The following is a 13,195-nucleotide window of genomic DNA, read 5'->3' as shown; positions in this document are numbered from 1 at the left end:
ACTGATCCTTCCTCTTTGCTCCCAACCTTTGCATTCCAATCACCAGTAATGATCAATAATACATCTTGATTGCATGTTTGATCAATTTCAGATTGAAGAAGTTGGTAGAATTCTTCTACTTCATCCTCACTAGCTTTAGTGGTTGGTGCATAGATTTGAATAATAGTGGTTTTAACTGGTCTTCTCTGTAGGCACATGGATATTATCCTATCACAGACAGCGTTGTACCTCATGACTGATCTGGATATGTTCTTTTTGATGATGAATGCAACATCATTCCTCTTCAATTTGTCATTCCCAGCATAGTAAACCATGTGGTTATCAGATTCAAAATGGCCAATACCAGTCCATTTCAGCTAACTAATACCTAAGATATCGATGTTTATACATTCCATTTCATTTTTAACAACTTGCAATTTTCCCAGATTCATACTTCGTACATTCCATGTTCCAATTTTCAATGGATGTTTTCAGCTGTTTCTCTTCATTTTGAGTTGTGCCTCATCAGCAAATGAAGGTCCCGTGGACTTTGCTCCCACAGGCTTTACTCCATTTGCGTTATCATGGTCAACTCTACTTTGAAGAGGCAGCTCTTTCCCAGTCACATTTTGAGTGCCTTCCATCTTAAGGGGCTCATTTTCTGGCACTATGTCTGACAGTGTTTCTCTGCTATTCATAAGGTTTTCAGTGACTAACTATTCAGAAGTAGTTTGTCACTCTTTCTTCCTAGTCTGTCTTTGTCTGGAAGCTCTCTGAAACCTATCTACCATGGGTGAACCTGCTGGTCAAGAAATCCATTGCTTTCTAATTCAAGACTCTCAGCTGCTCCCGGATCTGCCATCTTGGGAGAGACCAAGTGGGGGAAGGATCAGAACACCCAGGAATGCCTGACAAAACTGAGAAGATACAGGTGTGCACATTTTTTTTTTTTTTTTTTTAAATCTGCTCATTGGTCTCTTGCTGTCTGCACACCTCCATTCTGGTGACTAGAGAGGATGCCTGAGCAAAAGGAGGGGAGTGGTTGACTTTGCAGCCTAGGAGTGGAGGTCCCTGGGACTATCAAGGGAGAAGAGCAGAGTGTGGGACCCTACCCAGAGAAGCAGTGACACCAGAGATGGAGGCAGAGACGATGACGTGGAGAGATGGAGTGGCTGGGGACTCTAGACCCAGAGAGAGGGGCTGTGTGCTGACGACCGGGGGCGGGGCAGGCTTGCAGGGTATACCCTTTGGTTGGTTGATGATGCATGGAGGGGATTGTAATCATAGCAATGAAATGATATATGATAAGATGAATGTAAAGCTAATGTTCTCCCATGTAAACTATCACATAATTCACAACAAAACATTAAAAAAAAAAACAATTCTTATCACCATCTAACACACTTATTCTCCAGTATTAGAATGGAAAGTTTTGAGGTCAGGAATTTGGTTCTGTTTGTACCTGTGTCCCCAAAACTCAGAGCAGTTTGGCATGTGGTGGGTGCTCAATAAATATTTGCTGAATTATGGATAAATGAACTCCCAGTATTGATGTTACCAGCATTTCTGTTCTGAATTCTAGTACATCCTATCACTGGCCTTATTGCTAGGTGAAGGAGTGATTTTTGAACAAAGTTTTCAGTTAATTTGTACCTCACTTTCCTTATCTGTAAAATGGGCATCATTTTTGCTCCTGGAAATGTTTGTGAGCCTGCCTATGTGATTATTGGTCTACTTTTAATCAGCAGGCCAAAAGTCACTGTATGGTCTAGCAGAACTCTAGCCAACCCATTGGAAAGTGAAGCAGACAAGTTGGGCATAGGTTCTCTCTAGCTTACTTTTGTCAAAGATTGATAATTTCAATTCTTGGGCTATGTTTACTATAAATTAAAAGATATTTTTTCTCTCAACTATCATTCAGTGACGAAGATTTTTTTCTCAAATTATTGTCTAAAGCCATAATGAAATAAAGATCTATAGAAGGGGGCTTCAAAAAGTTTGTAAAAAGATCCATTTTTCCACAAACTTTTGGAAGGTCACTTGTAAAAAGTTGGACACATCAGTTGCTATTATTTAATTGTAAGCCTTATTTTATGATAAAAAAAATCAATAAATATTTACATAAATTTGACGTCTGGCCCTTCATGCGTAGGATCTGAGACCCCCTGGCATCCTACCATGAAGTTCATGAAGTTCAACACCTTAGTTACCTTGGATCACGTCAAGAAGCCACATGCGCAAGAAAATCACATCTCAGGTCTGCAGGGAGCTGTGGCAGAAGTATTACATATGCTCCACACCCATCTGTAAGGACGTCAAGGTCCAGGTGGTTTGAGGAGGACACTACGAAGGTCAGTGAATTGACAAGGTAGTCCAGGCATACAGAAAAAAATATGTCATCAATAGAGAGAGGGAGAAGGTTAATGGTACAACCGTCCATGTGGACATTCACCCAAGCATGATGGTCATAACCAGGAGCAAACTGGACAAAGATCAGAAAAAAATTCTTGAACACAAAGCCAAATCTCACCATGTTGGAAAGGAGAAAGGCAAAAATGAGGAAGAACTTATTGAGAAAATGCAGGAATGAATACAAACTGCTGTGGAACCACTGTTTAACTGTAGATTTCTAACCTAGTGTGTGTTCCTTGGGAACTTTTCAAGATGTCTCAGGAACATTTCATTTCCTGCTTGTTCTGTTATTGATATGTGACTCCGCAATTTTGACTACTAATTTTATGAATAAAAATTGGAAATGTTTCCTAAAAAAAAAAAAAAAAAAGAAACCTATACAATAAGAAATGCACCAACCGCAAATCGGTAACCTAAACAGGGTCACTATAAGTTAGAAAGGACTCGATGGCACTTAACAACAACAATCACATAATCAATAACTGGAATCCTGGTGTGGGAATGTAGGATAAACACTGGATTATTAACCATAAAGTTGGTGGTTCAAACACACCTCCATAACCCTATACAGGATCACTGTGTGTCAGAATTGAGTCCTGGTGTGGTGCTGTAGGATAAGCACTGGAAGCGCAAGGTTGGTTTGAATTGCAAGGTCACCAGTTACTCACCAGAAACCCTACAAAGGGTCACTATGAGTAGGAACTGACTCAATAGTATGTAACAACAATGAGTTGGAATCGATGGCACTTAACAGTAACAACTACAATCACATCATAAATTTTCGGAGGGCAAGAACTGTTTCTTGCATGCCAATCCTATGCAATACTGACCTGCTTCCTTTGTTGTCATTAAGTACTGTTGAGTTGTTTCCAACTCACAGCGACCCTGTATAGGGTTTCCGAGTTACGGATGGGAGTTCTGAACTGCCGATCTTACGGTTCAAACTGACCTTTCAGTCCAGTGCATTATCCTGCTGGAATTTCAGAAGAGGGCTGGAAGAGGTCTCAGAGAGCAATGAGCCCAAGTCTCCGTTTCCCAGGTAGGAGACAGACTCTGTGACTCACAGCAGAGGAAGAAGTTGGAGGAGAGCAGTGGGAATGTACAAGACCAGACTCACATCTCCTTCTCCTGGTGCAGCTTGTAGGCCTCCTGATGAAGACTTTTCAGCTGCTGTTGAGCATCCTGTAGATCACGGGAGGTCTGCTCCAGCTCTTGGGCCAACTCCTGGTTGGTGAGTTTCAGCTTGGTATTTTCCGTTTTAGTTTCATGCTTGTCATTGTGCAGGGCAATGCACTGGCCTTCCAGCTTGGGGAGCAGGGGAAAAGAGGGCAAAGATGAGCATCCTCTATTATGTGGCGGGTCTGCCTGGCCTCATCTTGCTTTTGTCACTTGGGAAAAGCAGAGACCATCACTGCTACTTCTCATTGCTCAAAAGCCTGATCCTGCCCCTTAATTCTCATATACAAACTTTTGCAGCAGGGAGAAGCTATCAGAGCTCAAAGTGTCCCTCTACTATCTTCACAGAGGACCACTGAATAGTCCAGGGGGAGCTACACCACAAAGACCACCAGGGGAGGAAATTCCACAGTCCTCTGGTATCTCTTATCCAAAGTCAAAATGGTCTTGAGATCTAAGTGAAATCCCTCTTATTGTCTTTTAAGTCAAATTCTTCTCTTTGGCCCTTTGCGGAGCTGGAGAACAGTTGAGTAACATGCTTCATAAAATCATCCATCTCAGCTTGGAATTATGACAGAAAATTTATTTCATTTTCTATTCTCAGCCAGATAAGTCCAATTCCTTAAACCCACAGAGGTCTCATATGGTAACCAGAAATCATAGAAATTCTTAGGAAAATGCTAAAACAGGTCAAACAGAACATAGACTCTTTCTGAAGTCCCTAAAGCAAGTTTTTAAAAACGTTGTGTTTTAATAACTTCAGCTTTACTTGGCTGGCAGTTATGCTTTGCAGAGCTTCCAATTCTCTTACCAGAGAAAGAATCAAACCAAGGCAAACACATCATAATAAATTTAGTCTAATGAATGCGGCCAGTCAGGAGAGGAGAAAGCAAAAACAAGGAATTCTGTATGATTCTCAAGAGGCTCCTGTGTAATCAGGCAAGCATGCAGTAATTAAATCGAGTGGCAATCATTCATTTGAGGGATAAATCTAATTGGGAAGAATTTAATGCATAATTGTGAGGAGGAGAAAGAGGAGCAGGAGAAGCAAGGTGGGACTGTGGGAGGGGCATGAGTCAGCAGTTCCTGGAGTTCAAATTATTTTGTTACAGAAGAAAAGACACCAAAATCCATAGCCTGAGTAGCAGCAGGAGTGAACAGGTTTTAGTCTTAGCATAGCATATCTTCAAGTATATTTTAATATGTTGCTAAAAATAGTCCTCTCTGTTCAAACGGGACTTGATGTGGTGCTGTAGGATAAGCACTGGGCTGCTAACCGAAAGATTGGCGGTTCAAACCCATCAGCCACTCCTAGGAAATCGCTATGAGTTAGAACTGACTTGATGGCACTTAACAACAAGAAAAACATTCAAAATTGAAGCAATGTAGCTGGGTCTGTCCAGGGCTGGATTCCTTCCAGCATCAGACAAAACAAAACAGAGACCCCACAGTATCCTGGCCTCTCTCCCTCATGAACCCTTGCTTTGGAGAGGAGTATGAAGTTTTCCCAGGTGACATATCTTCCTGGGGGCACCTGCCAAGCTTCAGCCACAGTGGACACTACACTGCACCATGCACCTCCCTACCTGCCTCCTGGGGGCTCAGGTCATTAGACAGGAGCATCTGTATCTATCTGCAGGGTTTGGGAATCATCACAAAGGAGATGGAGGAAACTCATCCAGGTTTGAGGAGAGGCAGAATACGGACCTGTCAAGATCCTCTTCCAACTAAGTATCCATGCTCGTCCTGGAGAGAAGAGACTTGTGTATCCACCCTCCCACTTCCTGCCTGGAATATCAGTCACTAGACAATGTCCCTTTCACTGCATAATGCCTTCCCTTTCTTTCACAGGATGCAGAACACACATTAAAGTTTCAGCATTCTGATTGCTCCTGGACATAAGTATATTAAAATATCTGCAAATATCTCGTGGGGCATTTTGGTAACTTTTCCAAGTTCATCCTCTGACATTGAAGAGCTCAAAGTTTTACACTGAGGTTTCAGTGCTATCCTTTTTACAGCTAAATGGTTCTTCTTAGATTAAGAAGAATACAACGAAACAAGCTCTGCCAGTGAATGGCAGGGAAGATAGGCAGAGCCAGAGAAAAGGATGGAAAAAAAAAGCCAGGTACTATAAGGTCACTGACAAAAACATACCCTTTTCTGCTTCTGGACGAGCTGTTCCAATTCTTGCTCCTTAGATGATAGTTTCTGTTGCAGCTCCTGACTGAGGGCCTTGAACCTTTCTGTGTCCTACCAAGCCAGAAAGGGGACATGTGAAGCCCAAATGTACACGGGCTGGACAATTTTTTAAATGACATTAAATCTACTGTACAGTCATCTGGCAGAGGCCAAGGACACATCTCTCAAGAAACATGAGCCTTCGGGACAGCGCTGGTCCTTGGGGACTTCAGAGCCATTCCCATCATACCCAAGGGCTTCTGTGTCCTGCCTGCTTTGCCAGTTATGTGGATGCCCACCACGGGTGGATGCCCACCACGGATGGTCATGCCCACATACCTCTCCCTGCTCCCAAAGAGGTAGTGTTGCTTAGTGGGGGAGTACCAGACAGGGAGAAACAGAGATTCGAGGTCTAATCTCAGGCCTCAGCTTTCTCATCTGAAAACTAGAAGCTGGAAGGGGAAGACAGATGACCTCTGAGATCCCTTCTAACTTGAATATTCTGCCTCACATAGTTGTTGTTAGGTACCATTGAGTCGATACTAACTCATCTCAACCTTATGCACAACAGAAGAAAACACTGCCCGATCCTGAGCCTACCTCACAATCATTGTTACACCTGAGCCCATTACTGCTGCCACTGTGCCAATCCATCTTGTTGCGGGTCTTCCTCTTTTTCTCAGACCCTTCACTTTACCAAAATGATATCCTTCTCCCGGGACTGGTGCCTTCTGATAGTATGTCTGAAGTATGAGAGACAAAGTCTGGCCATCCCGGCTTCCAAGGATCACTCTGGTTGTACTTCTTCCAACAAAGATCTGTTTGTTCTTTTGGCAGCCCTGTTACATTTAATATTCTCTTTCAACACCATAACTCAAATGCATCAATTCTTCTGTAGTCTTCCTTATTCACTGTCTAACTTTCATATGCATATGTTGTTGTTGTTGTTGTTAAATGCTGTCGAATCGATTCTGACCCATAGCGACCCTATATAGGGTTTCCAAGGAGCAGCTGGTGAGCTTGCATACTAGGTTATTGAAAGTAACCTTAGTCCTCAAACTGACATCTTTGCTCTTCAACACTTTAAAGAAGTCTTGTGCAGTAGCAGATTTGCTTAATGGAATATGTTGTTTGATTTCTAGACTGCTGCTTACATGAGTGCTGATGGTTGATCAGAGGAAAATGAAATTTTTGAATATTGTTTATTGGTCCATTGGTGAGGATTTTTGTTTTCTTTACATTAAGATGAAACCCATATTGAAGGCTTTGGTCTTTGATCTTCATCAGTTAGTATTTTAAGTCCTCTTTGCTTTTAGCAAGCAAGGTTGTATCATCTGTATATCTCAGATTATTAATGAGTCTTCTTCCAATCCTGATGCCATGTTTTTCTTCATATAACCCAGTTTCCTGCATTATTTGTCTCATGTTGGGCACTGTCATTTCATCTTTAAACTCCCTAAATGCTCTGTAAACACAAGGCATTGCTTCTTCCTTCTGAGGGTCTAAGTCTTCACTGTTTTCCCACCAGTCCCTGCTCCTCAGGATGTCTCTCCTCCTCAACTCAGGCTCCCCTCTTCTTCAGAACATTTCCTGCCTAAGGCTGCCAAACCAAGAGCTAGGCTTCCGCACTCAGGCATACGGAGGTCCTGCTGGTGCAGGTGTGAAGTCCCCTGGCTGTGGGATAAAGAGGAAAGCCGTGGTGGAGGAAGCATGGATCCCACAGAGTGAGGTCTAGTTTAAAGAGCCCTCAGCTGGGTGCCCAGAGACTTGTGTTCTACCCCAGTCTTGCTCAACTATCTTTCTGGGTGAGTCTGAGAAAAAAAAAACCCACCAAAACTTCATTCTTTTAGATTTCTACTTCTTTTTCCATAGAATAGAAGCAAAAACATCTGCCTATTTTTCTTTCATGGAATCCTAGTATGGCACTGTAGGATAAGCACTGGGACATAAGGTTGGTTTGAACTGCAAGTTCAAACTCATCAGCTGCTCCTTGGAAACCCTGTATAGGGTTGCTATGAGTCAGAACCCATTTGAAGGCACTTAACAACAACAACAAATATCTCCTTCAAGGAGCCCTAATAGTGCAGTGGTTAAACACTGGGCTGGTAACCAAATGTGAAGGGTTAGAACCCACCTGTGACTTCATGAGAGAAAAGACCTGGTGATTTGCTCTCTTGGAGCAGTTACTGAGCCTGGAGTGGAATGAGCTGCCTTTTCTGGTTAAGTATGCAACTTTCCCACTTCCATTCTGTTTCCTGGCCATTACTCTCATCTGGTCCAAATGCTGCTCAGAAGAGCTTCCCTGGATCCTTCTTCCTTTACTCTGCTTTATTTCATTAATTTGTTTGTTAATTCATTTGTTCATCTATTCGTAATAAATATCCATTGAGTACTTAATTCTATTCCAGACCTGTCCTAGGTGCTGAGGATACCTTAGGAAGTGAATGATAAAGATGCCCCACTCTTGTGGAATTTAAATGTTAGCAGGAGGAGAGAGAGATAATCAAGATAAACAGCGAAGTAATTATGTGCCACGTTTGAAGGTGACCAGGTCTTTGAAACATACGGCAGAGTAAGAGAGTGTCAATAGTGTCATGGGTTGGGACACTGCAGTTTGAAATTGGGGGTGTGGCATTGTCAGAGTGGGGCTCATGGAGTAGCTGATATTTCATTGTGGCCCTGGGAGCCCAACCTGGGGGATGGACACTTACTTTCAGGAGAAACTGCTCCTTCTCACTTTTGATTTGTTGTTCCATCTCCTCATAGAGATGCTGGATTTCTTCATCATAATCAGCAATTTTCCTAGAAAGGTGGCAAAAGGAGAGACTGAAAAGGTCTGCAGGAAGATTCCTTTAGTCCATAGTGGTAACTCCTGCAGTGTGGACACCAGAGTCCCTTCAAGAGCTATGGAGCACGTGGATCAGGTTGGCCAAAGCTGAAGGAATGGGCTCTTTAGAATCAGCTGACCCTACCTGGGAGGGCACTGTAAGTTCAGCACTGGACTGCTAACCACAAGATTGGCAGTTCAAACCCACCAGCTGCTCCTTGGAAACCCTATACAGGGTCGCTATGAGTTGGAACTGATTCAACAACACTTAACAGCAACAGGGATACAGGCTACAGTGGCCCAGCAGAACCTACTCTGGCTGCTGGCAGGTTCCACATGTCCCTTCTCAGTGGCCTGAGTGTTGTCAGTCTTTGGCCTCAGCTGTTCCTGTCTCCTGGCCATCACTACCGGATGGTCCGTGTGCTCCTCAGTATAATTTCCCTGGGCCCAACTTCCTTTACTCTGGCTTATTTCAACACTAAGCTCCCTGGCTTTGGCTAGACTCACCGTTCCTATTACTCACGGATCCCTGTTTGTAGGCAGTACAAAGTTGCGTCATTTGGTTTTCCTTCCTATTTGGCTTCCTGGTTTATCTTGTTCCTATTTGGATTCCTTTTCACTATCTGTCTGACCCTGCATTATCGGAGGACTTTCCCTGAAACTGTGGGCTGAAATTTGTGTTTCTCAGAAGATTCTCAAAGATAATCACCCCCACCACTCCACCCAACCCAAAGGAAGGAGGCCAGGTCTGTGGAACCATCCATCCCATCTCAGGCACAGGGCCAGAGGCAAGGACTGCAAGAGGCAGCGCTGGTTTAAAGGCTGGTGACGATAATGGCATGTTCTCACCCCTATCCTTAGTGTCCTCTCCCCACTCAGAAAAGTCCCACAAGGCAGGAAGTGAAAGCTTGGATAGTCTGTTCCTATACAGACACAAACTGCTGTGGGGACAAGTTTTTCAGGTCATCCCCAGAGACCTAACCTCCCTTATTTCTTGTAATACTCTTCTAAATCCAAACAGGAAGGATCAAGTATTGCATTTGAATTGAGACTAAAAGTTATCATACCAATGCATTAGCATGCCAGGTAATTGCATTTTTATATCTTTTTTTCTTACTGTGCAAGTACAAGGCTTTCTCTCTGGTGTCTCCCCATTCTCTCTCCAACTCCTGGTAAAGAAACCCCAAGCTCCAGTGAAAGGTTGATGTTGATCATGCAGCACCCACACATACCCAAAGGTTTAGCACCTGCCTTTCTAAAACCATCCTACATACTACGGACAAGTGATCAGGAAGGACCAGTCCCTGGACATCAGGCTTGGTAAAGTCAAGCCTCAATGAAAAAGATGAAGATCCTCAACAAGATGGATGGACACAGTGGCTACACCAATGGGCTCAAACATCGTTATGATTGTGAGGATGGTGCAGGACGGGGAAGTGTTTTGTTCTGTTGTACACAGGGTTGCTTTGAGTTGACACCGATTCAATGGCACCTAACAACCACAGCATTCTAAACTCAAATGATTGCAAGCCTACCCAGCCTTTTATCCAAGTTCTCAGATGGATGGAAGAAATTTTGAAGCAAAGCATAAAGGATAAGAACATCTTTATTCCTGGGAGCCCTCTATCATTGTAACCCCTACCTCCCATGTCTACGAGAGGCTCTGATCCAGTGCCAGACCTTTTTTACTGCCCACGGCCTAACCATACCTGACTTCAAACACCTTTCTTATCTGCTGGAAGAACAATTGTACCATGTGCACAGTGTGAGTACTGAATCAGGAGAAAAGTCTCAATTTGACTGGCATTCCTCCAGGTTTACAGAAAGCATGAAATGGACTCAGACACAGGTATGAGAGGATGTGGTCAAAGGCACCCACGTCAAAGCACCAGCCTCTGAGTTCCTTTCTGGACTCTGCCTTTAAGATTAGAAACCTGGGTTTGAACAACTGTGTAGCAATGAGCCAGGGTGTTGCTCAGCAAAAGCAACAGTCCACTAAGACCCCCACGAGCTAGGACCCTGTTCTTACTGATGTGTCTGACATCCCTGGTGTAACAAATACCTTTTTGGATGAGAGTTAGAAATTTCTTCTTGGTAACTGTTTAGAATTTCTACGTTTGTTATCAGCTCATCCATCATGAGTTAAAGAAAATCTTGGAAGGAAAGTACGAGAAGAGGTCCATGTTGTTGAATAGGAAACCCTTAGAGACAGCAATAGGTACGGTTGAAGAAACTTTTAGAAAGCAAAATGACCGACTTCTGGCAAGATGGCGGATGAGGCAGACATGCTACAGAGACCCTCCATGACAAAGATTGTTGCTGTTGTTAAGTATCGTGGAGTCAGTTCCAACTCATAGTGACCCTGCACAGGGTTTCCAAGGCTGCAACTCTTTATGGGAGCAGAAAGCCTCTTCTTTCTCCTGAGGAACAGCTGGTAGTTTGAACTGCCAACCTTGAGGTTAGTAGCCCAATTCGTAACTGTTACACTATATGAGAGAACAAATGAAACAGATACAAGTGATAATCTTGGAGCCCTGAGCTTCAGAGGAAAGGATAGAGAAGTGGACTGAATACTGACCAGGAGGAACAGCTGAACAGGGCCAGCAATAGAGAAAAGTGAAATGGTCTATTCTCTGTCCTCAGAATTATCTTCTTGTGCTCCAAGAAACTCAGATACTAACTGGTAAATGGTATCAAGGAAAACTTTAGGTACTGATTCCAACTATATAAATACTGGAGAACTCATAAAGTAAAATGAGAGAAACTTAGAAACTGATTTGACTCAATTAAAGCAATTCTAATTGCAGTCATTCATATAAACTGTTTACCATTTATGCTTAATAACTATGTAAGACATTAATTCTCTAATGTCATTAAATGTGTTATATTAACTTTGCTCTAAGTTTTATTTGATTAAATTAATAAATTCCATATCTTTCACTCTTATGTGCCAGTTTGCTGAATAATTTTGCAAACCATCAAAATATAATGGAATGGAGGCCAGACAGATGTAACCTGGAATGTAACCTCTTCCTAGCCCTACATCATATAGCCTGGTTCACTCCAAAGCAACCTTGGAACTCCAGGTACGCATCAGTGGTCCTGACCAAACCAGACTCATGACATAGAAGCAAAGCTTTGGAAATGATTTTGAATCAATCTGGCCACCTGGGAGATTTCCCAGACCTAAATGGATTGCAAGGGAGATCAATTTCTCCATAATCATATGGAACTTAAATCTGTGGGCTTTCTCTAGACATACACTCATGCAACTGACATTGACAAAGTGCCGACTGTATGCTAGATGCTGTGCTGGTAACTGGGAACACAAAGACCAATAAAATAAGATCTCTGTCTCAGAGGCCTGGCATGGTCCTGGAGGATCAGCACTGGACTGCTAACCACAAAGTCAACAGTTCAAACCCACTAGCTTCTTCTTGGAAACCCATACAAGGTTGCTATGCATTGGAACTGACTTGATAGCGCTTAACAACAACAACCATATGGATTGATTGGTTCATGACAGGTCTGGATCAGACACACCAGTCCTGGGAATAATGAGGACTAAGGTGCTGTTCATACTAAACCAGCTCAAGGGTCAGGAGACCTGGGTTCCAATCCCAGAACCAGCTCATGTCCACTGGTTGTCCAGTGTGACATTGGACAAGTGGTCTGCCCCACTTACATCCCAGCATAGCACTGGCATATGTTCTTTCCAACATTGCTAGGATAGGAGAGTGGATGTGAAAAAGCATTCAGAACCTCAGAGCCCTAAGTAAATATAAGGAATTCTTAATGATTGTAATTATTCTCATGGGCTGGAGTGGGCAGGTGGTAGTGTTCTCCAGGGGGAGGATGGTTGTCGTTTCAGAGGTGAAAGGTCTGCTGGATTTGGAAAGGTTCAGAGGCAAGCAGAAAGCTGAAGAACAGAAAGCATGGTTTAGAAAAGCTGTCAGAACAATCCATTAGAGACATTGGCTGTGTGTGAGCAGGAGCTGTAGGGTCTGCATCTGAGGGGAGCTTCCACAGTGGTGGTGAGAATAATCATGGTTGGTGGTGGTCTAGCCAGGCACGCCATATTCAGACACCAAAGGAACAGAGGCAGCAGATCATGCTCACTTATTGTATACATGGTGCATCTTTGTTACCATAGTCTTCAAAGCCACTCGTTTTGCCTAGTGTACACAAACCTGGACTTTGAAGTCTTCCCTGTGAGGATTTCCTAACTATTCCAGACCTCTGAACTCTTAAGATACCTGTGTCTTCTTTCATTTTAAACAGTCGGGAACAATTGTTTCATTTGGGTTTATGCTGTCTTAGCTAGGTTCAATGAGTACTCGGTGCCAGACATCATCTCTCTCTCATTTATATCTTCAGAGATGGACCTGTACTCATAACACTAATGCCAAAAGCCTGAAAATAGAATTAAGGACTTTGGGTACAATATTCAGAAGCCCATGGACCATAGTAGGGGAATAAATAGATTCCACAGGAATTTTATCTCCCAGTGTTAAAATTCTTGCTACAATACATGCTGTTGTTGTTGTTGTTGTTGTTAAGTGCCATAGAGTCGGTACCGACTCACAGCGACCTTATGCACAGCAGAACAAAACACTGCCC

At 43.1% G+C, this 13,195-nt stretch overlaps 1 protein-coding gene across 1 annotated transcript in view; it reads right to left on the bottom strand.

Annotated features, from left to right (window-relative positions):
- Positions 1-13,195, bottom strand: part of EFCAB4B (EF-hand calcium binding domain 4B) — a 141,429-nt gene that overhangs the window by 92,025 nt on the left and 36,209 nt on the right. The window contains exons 5-7 of the mRNA XM_006862681.1: positions 8,460-8,550; positions 5,725-5,820; positions 3,509-3,696 (exon numbers count right to left, since the gene is read on the bottom strand). Coding sequence (XP_006862743.1) covers positions 3,509-3,696; positions 5,725-5,820; positions 8,460-8,550 — 375 coding nt within the window. The remainder of the gene's footprint in view (positions 1-3,508; positions 3,697-5,724; positions 5,821-8,459; positions 8,551-13,195) is intronic.

The sequence above is a fragment of the Chrysochloris asiatica genome, unplaced genomic scaffold (genome assembly GCF_000296735.1).
Source record: "Chrysochloris asiatica unplaced genomic scaffold, ChrAsi1.0 scaffold00050, whole genome shotgun sequence".
NCBI lineage: Eukaryota > Metazoa > Chordata > Mammalia > Afrosoricida > Chrysochloridae > Chrysochloris > Chrysochloris asiatica.
Note: the sequence above shows the minus strand (reverse complement) of the source record. Positions and strands in the feature narration are given on the sequence as shown.